This window comes from Cheilinus undulatus, linkage group 5 (genome assembly GCF_018320785.1).
Source record: "Cheilinus undulatus linkage group 5, ASM1832078v1, whole genome shotgun sequence".
Taxonomy (NCBI): domain Eukaryota; kingdom Metazoa; phylum Chordata; class Actinopteri; order Labriformes; family Labridae; genus Cheilinus; species Cheilinus undulatus.
Window position 1 is genome coordinate 17,179,218 of NC_054869.1, and position 9,472 is coordinate 17,188,689.

A 9,472-nucleotide genomic window follows, 5' to 3' on the forward strand; every position below is an offset into this window, starting at 1 on the left:
TTAAAGTGATAAGGGTATTGGTTTAAGTTGTTAAAGATTCTAAAATAAACTTCCAGAGAATCAAACTGAAGACAAATCTACACGTCTCTACGTAGCTTAGCCCTTTAACTCTTGAGCCTCTGGACACATTCTTATTTTAACCATAAATGGCACAGAAAATGTTTTATAAGTGCTTTTGACCATTATTCTAGAGTACTTTAATATCTGGCAGTTGTGTACAATGTACTGCATGTTTAATAAGTGTTTTTTTAACTGTTTAACCCTTTAAATCCTGAGTTTTTGGACAATTTTCTTATTTTAACCATAAAAGGCCCAGAAAAATGGGCTTTTGCCCATTTTTCCACAATACTTGGAACTTTTAATATATGGCAGTTATTTACATATTACTGCATGTTAAGAGTGTTTTAACAGTTTAACATGAAGAAACACAAAAAACAGGGGAACTTTATGCTAGAATCTTAGTGGGAAAAGGGGAAATTACAGTAATAACCGCATGCTGGCTGTGAAGCACAGTTTCTTAGCTTTTAGAAATTGTTTTTTTTTCCGATAGCACAAACGGTCATGCAATTATGGTCATGTAAAGTGTGCTTCAACAGCGCATCGTTGGCGACGCACTAGGATTAAAAGGGTTAATAAACATCTTCATGAATTTATCTGTGTGCAACCTCAAAATTCAAACCTTTCAGTGTTTTTATTTCAAGTGAGACTGGCTGCAGATATTAGAGCCTCAATGTCCTGTATGGCTTTAGATGTCCTCTGTAGAGCCTCAGCAATACACTCCTCATTCACAGACTCCTGCATCACCTCTCCTGTAGAGTTACTCATAACCTCTGAACATCCTCTCTCATTTCCTAGCAAGTGGCTGTTCTCCAATAGAACTGGGCACAATAAGTTAAAGAATACACTCAAGATTATAGATGTGTAGTGACAGTTCATGGAGCGAGACATACATTGCATATCATCATGTTTTATTTTCAGTATTTTCTACCGTGTCATAAACTCAGCGTTTAAGGATACAGTTGAACCGTTTTATCTTCTCCAGCTCGGCAGCTACAATATCTGACCTGGGGTTAATAGAAAAAAAACATTATTTATAGTTATTGCACAAAATATTAAGCTTTGGTAATCATAACACAACTGAAGACAGGGTCCCCACACACTTAAAAAATATTATGACTTTTTAAGGCCTTTTTAAGACCTGACCTGAGAAAATTTAATACCAATTTTTGCACAGTAAACTTTCAAAAATGGAAGGCATGAGATTTCTCAGTACACTGGACCAGGGCTGAATTTTCTCCTGTAATGAACTGTTTATTAAATGTCAAATGGAACAGCGCAAAGGGCATTTTTTGGTCATAAACACTTGAATTTTAAGATTTCTGGCAAATTTAATGCCTTTGTTCTATCAATATGTCCTACGGTGATATTTATCATAAAGCATGTTTGTAGGTGTGCTAAGCTGATTCTAAACAGTTTAACTATTAAAAGGCAGAATAATGGTTATGTCAGTGAAGACCTGTCAATATGAGGTTTGGCTGCACGAATGTTTTTTTCACTGGGCAACTTGTTAGTCCAGATGTTAGAGAACTGGACTAGTGTTTTTACAACAGTACAGAGTTTATTCAATCCCAGTGAATCAGATCAAGTCAGAGAGGGGTCTGGGGTCCTCCTCCATGAAATTTAGAACATCCAACTCTGAATTCCCTAACTTATGGAGAATATTCATGCAACAATTTGTGGAGGAGGATTATTAAAATCATGCAAGGTTGGCTAGAAACAAAGATTAGATAAGGACATGTCTTACTCTAAGTACCTTCTAAAATTTAAGACCTCTCACTGGTAAAAATCAGACTTTTTAAGAGCTTTTATGGCCTTAAATTTAGAAAGTGCAATTCAAGACTATTTAAGACTTGTCAAGGACCTGCAGCAACCCTGGAAGAGACCACAAAATGACAACTCACCGGCTTTCTATCGATTGTGTGACATCTACATGCTGCTGAATAGATACATGATGGTGCAGATCTCCTTCAGTTATGGCTGATTTAGAAACACATCTGCCCTGCAAACAAATCATCAACACATGATCAGTTCAATAGCTTGAATTCTGTGTTAGAACTATACAGATCAGCAGTTTTTCAAATGTCAGAGGAAACTATACTTTTTCATCTTGCAGGCAGCTGGGTGTAACAGAGAACCTTAGTGATTGCTTGGCTTCATTGTGGCATGTCAAGATCCTGCATAATATAGAGACATAATCATATAATAATAGAATAATGTCATAAAACCAACCAGACTCTGCTGGAAAGGTTGCTCACCTGCTTGCCCGACTCACAACAGTGCATACAGAGTACAGCTGACCCGGTACGTCAGGGGGAAGGTTGTTCACATGGTAGGTTACCTCTTTCACCTGGGAGAAATGATAACATCATTAAGCTTTTGTGAAAATATGCAGGATTGGCCTGTTTTTTTCCACCAATATGCTATTTTAAATGTTGTAGATTCATGAAATTGGATGATGAGACATTGAAACATACCTGTCCTGACAGAGGATAGTGTTTGAGATGGGTAAAATAAGAGCTGAGGACACCATTAGACCGGATGACTGATCCATCCCCAGGGGAAACCTCTATGACCGAGACAACTCCTCCCAAGATCCTGCATGAGAAGCATTCAGGCAAACAGTTACAATAATAAGTTTACTTACATTAAATCTTGACATACCAAGCCTTAAATGTAGCTTCAGTGTTCTTTAACAGTATGTTTTTGCGTGTTTAAGATCTTTAATGTGTTTGTTAACCACACACCTACCTGTATGTGACTCCCTGACACCACATCACTTTTACAAGCTCTGTTGGAAGATCTTGCTCTTTTTGATGGAGGGGATCTTCAGCTTTCCACCTTTAATACATAGCAATGGGAGCTTAGTGAGCATGGTTAAACATGTGCTCTGTATGTCTGTTATGGATTGAAGTCAGTTATTTAACCTGTGCCAGTGAGGGGATGAACATGTGAGAGGTAGCGCCTGAGGAAGCTGAGACCTCCTCTCTCCATTAGATGCATCAAACATATGGGGGAGATCACTCCCACCTTTTGCCCTGATATCTTCAGCTCTGAGGGAACGAGTCATCCAAAGATGGCGAGCCAAAGAAAGAGGGTATATCCAGATGGGGTCAACCTCAGAGCAGGAGTGATACTGGACTACTGTGGTGGACCTGAATGCTTCCTCTGGCTGTGAAGAGCAGTGAAATATTGATTCAAAACTCTGATTGTATCCCTGAGAAGCATCACCTTTGGCTGAGCTGTGCATGTAATATGTGGAGTGCAAACCCTTGGTCTAACAGCCTAAGTCTTTCTGCTTCTTCTGCTCTGGTTGATGTTTTTGGTGTCATTACAGCTGTCCTGACAGATCTTAATGCTTACATGTTGCGGCTGTAGCTGCACACTGCCTTGGCTGCTTTCTGTGCTGAGGTGATGATTTTTATTCTGACTGAAGTTGGATGTGAACTCCACAGAAAATTCTTCAGCCGAGGACGACAGCATCAACGCAGCTTTCCCATCCTCTGACCTGATGATGGTTTCACCTTTGGGTCCGAGTTCAGAATCACAGGAAGACCACTCGGGCCAGTGAACGTCTGAGTCAATGCTGAAAAAAGGCTGCAAGAGGAAATGGGAAAAAATACAGATATAACTTCAAAAACCAAACCAAGTGCAAGCAGTGAGCCGGAAGTGGATCTTGTTACCTTCTTCGAGTCTGGAGGGATGAGTTCCTCTGAGAGGTATGGACGACTTGCATATTTATTCCTGAATGCTAATGCAGCCACCAAAAACTCCTGAAATCAAAATATCCGTCTACTATAATTATGAGTAATGCCGTAAATAAAACATACATCTATCTATTATAACTACATATTTTAAAAGCATGGTTTTCACTTATAACTATGTACTCCGCTGACATATCCTTCCACCTTCTCTACAGTCCTGTGAAGAAGCACTAGTCTAATGTTTATGGTTGGTACAGTTAACCTTGTAAGCACTGATGGTGAACCTCGTCCTCTGTCGGACTCTCTCGGTGGGCTGTAGAGGATGTCCGGAGGGGTCCGTTGGTTTTACCAGCATGAATTCACAACCACACGGTGACAGTTGTAACTGAGCTCCGTTACTGAAACGGACATCCACCGACTCATCCTCATACATGAGCATAGAGCTGACACTGGTGTTGTTTTCCATCGTTAAATCTGTAAACAGAGACCGCTGAAACTCAAAACAAAGTGACGCGTCGGTCAACGACAGCAGCTATTCGTTATTCTTTGTGCACTTCCGCCACCTACTGGTATGGAGTATGTATAAGAATACCGTGTGTGATGTAAGCTACCTTTTCTAATAAAATAATGTCTGTAAAACGCCCTATTCTCTATGAAAACATGCGTTATTTCGTCTGAATGACTGTATTGTAAATTGATAAGAAATGAACTTGAATCTGAACCTCTGGTCTTTTGTAACCTCTGTCCTAGGGGTGTCCAAACTGCGGCCTGTGGGCCAAATGCAGCCACTGCTTCATTGTGAATTAGTCTGCTGCGAATTATCAAAATAAAATGTCACAAAACAGCTTGCATTGGTGCATGGAGCTTGTCTTGTATGGTACTTCTTAATTTTTGGTACTAGGTGGCACTGCTGTGTTATTCTGTAAACAAACATTTTGACAAGAACAAAATAATATGCTTTTAATGACCAATTTGAGACTTTAAAATGGTAACATACTGATAATCAAATAATACCGATGTCTTGATTTATTATGCCAGAGGGTATGAAAAACAAAAGTTGACGGTAGCCAATAGTAGCATGAATTGGGCTCATATGGTCTACTCCATCTTATCATTGAATTTACAAAATATATTGCGGATCATTTTTAAGCACCAACTCTTCAATGGAGTTCATAACATTTTGGTAACTTCTTAACCTTGCAATGCAGATGGATTTGCTAGACTCTGTGTCTGTCATCAGGTAAATCCATCTTGCAACACTCCAATCTATAACGTTTATACCAGACCTGAAAACAGTTCTGACCAATCAGTGCCATTTGAGGAGAATCAGCCTTTAGCTACAGGCAGGGTTTAGTTGTACTGGAAGCTGAAAGCAATGGCCGCCACCAGTGTAGCAATTAGCTTGGATGTAGCTATAATAGCTGCAGTTTTATCAAAACTGGACATCTCTTTAAAGAGCAACACTGAAAGCTTTTCATGATTGAAAATACTGTATATTTTCACTCTTCTCTTGATTTGATTCAGCATGAATTTGTGATCATTACATGTTTGGTTAAATTGTATAGCTTGTGTATACAATGACGTCTACTACTGTACTGAAAACTTCTCTTGGTAGAGAAGATGTTGTCGCATGTCTCCAGATAGTTTTTGGCATGAATTTTAGCCACTGACAAGCTATGCTTTTCATAAACTACGGCAGTGCTAGCCTTCACAGCTTAGGTTAGAACTGGAGCTGCTGTGTCATCTACCATCTACGGGACATCTTGTCTTGTCGCTCTGATTGCTTCGTCATTAATGTGACACGTGGAATGTTTGTCCAATGTGAAATATATCCATGCAATGCATAAGAAAAAGTCTGTCTGAGGTGTCAGGTTAGCAATTTTGTACACTTTGTAGGCTTCTTGTTCTCATCCTGACCAGGAGAGGATCCAGCTGTAGCCAGGGGCAAACAAGCCCCTCCTTGAAATGTGATGACCAATCCAATAAAGCATTTATTACCATGTATTACAGTTTTATTTTAAGTTTGGTTGATTCTGTTCCATCTTGGAGGAGAGAGAAAACGTTTGAGTCTACCAGCTGCTAAAATGTTTGGATGGTATTGCAGAAGTGATGTGTTCGTTATACTTCCAGTTTTGAACGAAGTCCAGAAGCGGGCTGCTTCACTTTAAAAAGATGTTTGTTTGGGGGGCTAAAGCTTAAGCTACGGCCACACCGCCCTGACATGCCCAGTTTCATCCAATCCTCAAAGCAAAGCAGGGGGCCTGATTAGTAGTTGGATGGTAGACCTCCTGGAAATACCAGCTACTGGAGGTCATTGGTCCCCTCACTTCTCTTTGTAGTCAACAGAGGGTGCTGCTGCTTCACTGGACACATCGTGAGAGCAGTTTCTTTTAGCTTTTTTGGCAGCACTGATCAGTTTTTATGCCGATGCAATTGATACTTGATTTAATCAGTTAGTGACTAATGAAGGGTCAATAAGTGGTTATTGAGGGATCAATAAGTGAATAACAGATGATGAATAAGTGGTAAAGCAACGGCTAGTTACTCATTCATTCTTCATTTTATCCCTAGTATACCAAAATGTTTCTCCATCAACAGTTGATGGGAACACACTGCCTTTATGTTATGGTGATAAAGACATATTCAGAGATCCTCAAATTCAGCCAGATTCAAGATTGTGATTACAGGCAACCAGATCTTTAAATTGACGTTTTTTTAACACTCCTGATCCCATCCCATCTTAAGCAGATTTGAACCTGCAAGTATTTGTTGGAAGACCAGGTGCTGCAATCTCTGTCATTTCTCTTCACAGTTAGCAGGGGATGCTGCTGTTTCCTCGCCTGAAGCTGCTTTCAAAATATTGTTTGTAAATTTGCTAAACTAGCACTAATACTGCTCAACATGTGATCAGATGGAAAAATAGAAGTCAAAAAGAGGTCTTGTTGCCAGGATCCTTCACCTTTATAGTGCCTTCCTTAGAGGTTAGCCTAAATTCTTTCTACACTCATTGGCCACTTTATTAGGTACACCTTGCTTGTGCCAGGTTGGACTCCCTTTTGCCGTCAAAAATGTCTTAATGCTTCATGGCATAGTTTCAACAAGGTGTTATAAACATTCCTCAGAGATTTTGACATGATCGCATCATGCAGTTGATGCAGATTTGTGTGCTATACATCCATGATCCGAATCTCCCGTTCCACCCAGAGGTGCTCTGTTAGATTGAGATCTGGCATAAATGGAGGCCATTGGAGTACAGTGAACTCATTTCCATGTTCAAGAAACCAGTTTGAGATGATTTGAGCTTTGGGACATGGTGAATTATCCTGCTGGAAAGTAGTCATCAGAAAATGGGTACACTGTGGTCATAAAGGGATGGACATGGTCAGCAGGTATGGCTGTGGCATGGAAAAAATGCTCAGGTGGTACTTAGGGGCCCAAAATGTGCCAAGATAATATCCCCCACACCACCAGCAGCAGCCTGAACTGTTGATACAAGGCAGGATGTCACGTTGTTCTGACCCTACCATCTGAATGTCGCAGCTGAAATCGAGATCCATCAGACCAGGGAACGGGTTTCCAATCTTCTACTTTCCAATTTTGGAGAGCCAGTGTGAATTGTACCCTCACTTTCCTGTTCTTAGCTGAAAGGATTGGCACTGGGTGGTCTTCTGCTGCTGTAGCCCATCTGCTTTAAGGTGTGACGTGTTTTGCACATGGATGGTTTCTGTAATTAGAGGGCCCCAGTCAAAGATCAATGTTAAGGCCCCCCCTCACATGGATCAGCACTATGCTCAGCATACTTTGTCACATCAAGTTGGATAAACTGCATGCACCTAGGACTAAGAATAAAAAACAAGGCTGAATCTGTGGTCTTCCTCCAAAGAGATCTGAGTACTTTACTTGTATTTTAATGAATTTTTATGCACTAACTTATGGATTTCTGCATCATTTTCTGAAGTTTATGTACTCCCTTGTTATTAGGGTTTCATGTTTTCAGATATAATATTTTTGTTGGCGTATCTTGCCCCGGGTCACATAAAGAAGTCAACTCATCTTAATTAATTTACAAACCCAAAGACTGTTGAAGTACTATTTAAACACAGTTTGATTTAAAAACCTGTCTGTGGCTTTAAAATGCAGTTTATTTATATTTTTGCATCAAACCCTTTGTAATTACATGGGTTTTATTATGTGCTTAAGAAAAAAAGTTTGCATCCGTTTCAGCATTTGTGCCACAGCAAAATAAAGAATTGACAAAAAGTTTCAGTGACAAATCTGTAGGTATACCCAGAGATAGAAGAAAGTGCTGGTCTACTGCTGACAACTACGAATAATCTGATCTGATAGAGATGAATATAAATAGTCATACTGTTACCCTTTCAACCATCTGTGTCTTTAGCTGGCAAACAGACATTTGTTATGCTACTTTGGATTAGAGTAGAGAAGAAGTGCAGAGGTGGAGCATCATGCTGTGGGTATACTTCTTGGTAACGGGCCCTAGAAGACTTGTAAAGGCAGAGGGTAAAATGATGCAGCAATGTATAGGGAAATCCTGCAGAATGATCGTATTCAGTCTGCAAGAAAAAAACAGCTGGGAGAAGATTTCATTTACAGCAAGACAATAAACATTTAGAGAAAGCTAAACAGAAATAGTTTAAAGACAACATGGTGAACATACTGGAGTGGCTGAGTCAAAGCTCAGACCTCAAGCCAATGGAGAATTTGTGGTTGAACTTGAAAGGATTGTTTACACCTAATCCCTTTGCAACCTGACAGAGCCTGAGCAGTTTTGCAAAAAAGAATGAAGTAAAACTACTATACTCAGATGTGCAAGCCTGATTGGGACCTATCCACACAGGCTTAGGGTTGTGATTGCAGCCAAAGGTGCATCTACTAAATACTGACTTGAAGGGGGTGAATATTTATGCAGTCACTTATTTACATTATATATTTTTATTTAATTGACATTACTTTGTAGAAATATAATTTTACTTTGACATTAATCTTTTTGTAATCTTTTTTGTCAAGAAAAGGCCAAATTATATTGACTATGATTGATTTATGAAATCAATGAAAAGGTAAAACATCCAACACACTTTTTATAGACACTGTATGTCACAGAGGATCACTCCAGTGAAAGGGCCAAATAAAGAAAGAAATTTCAACATGATTTGATAAAAAATAAGGGAAAAAAGTGTTTGCTAAATTGACATCTTGATGCAGATTTTTTTAAATTAGAAAGTCAAGTTTGTCAGGTGTAGCACAGACACCTGTGTACAGATAGAACTTCTATTATGAAGACCAAACTCAGTGGAACACACTTGTCTATTAGAAGTCGACACTGAGGATCCAACACAATGAAACGCAACAATGAGTGAGTAGTGTGTGCTATTGGTAAAAACTTAAAAAAAAAAATGAACTAAAATAGAAATTTAAGAAAAACGGATACGTTTTGGTTCAAATATTTATTTCCCGAATTGAAAAATTACACTAGTTTTTTCCAGTTTCTGCCAAAATATCCACAGAAAAAAAACAGATTTTTAAACTTGGATACACCGAATGATTGTACCGTTGCAGAGTGTAAATACCGCATAGTTCACAGAAAGTATCGCATGGGTAATGCAATACATTTTGCGAGGTGGAAGTTTTTCCGACAGTATTTGAAGGCATCACTACTTCCTCTCTCTTAGCCGCGCCTGCTTCCCTTTCGA

General features: G+C 39.3%; 1 protein-coding gene across 1 annotated transcript; it reads right to left on the minus strand.

Moving 5' to 3' along the window:
• Positions 1 to 478: 478 nt before the first annotated feature.
• Positions 479 to 4,273, minus strand: c5h5orf34 (chromosome 5 C5orf34 homolog). The gene is made up of 11 exons (XM_041788147.1): positions 4,024 to 4,273; positions 3,741 to 3,830; positions 3,421 to 3,654; positions 2,985 to 3,229; positions 2,809 to 2,898; positions 2,535 to 2,655; positions 2,316 to 2,407; positions 2,159 to 2,234; positions 1,962 to 2,059; positions 1,018 to 1,064; positions 479 to 878 (listed from the first exon to the last, which is right to left on the minus strand). The coding sequence occupies exons 1-11, from the start codon at positions 4,225 to 4,227 to the stop codon at positions 697 to 699; spliced, it is 1,479 nt and encodes a 492-aa protein (XP_041644081.1). The 5' UTR covers positions 4,228 to 4,273; the 3' UTR covers positions 479 to 696.
• Positions 4,274 to 9,472: the final 5,199 nt, after the last annotated feature.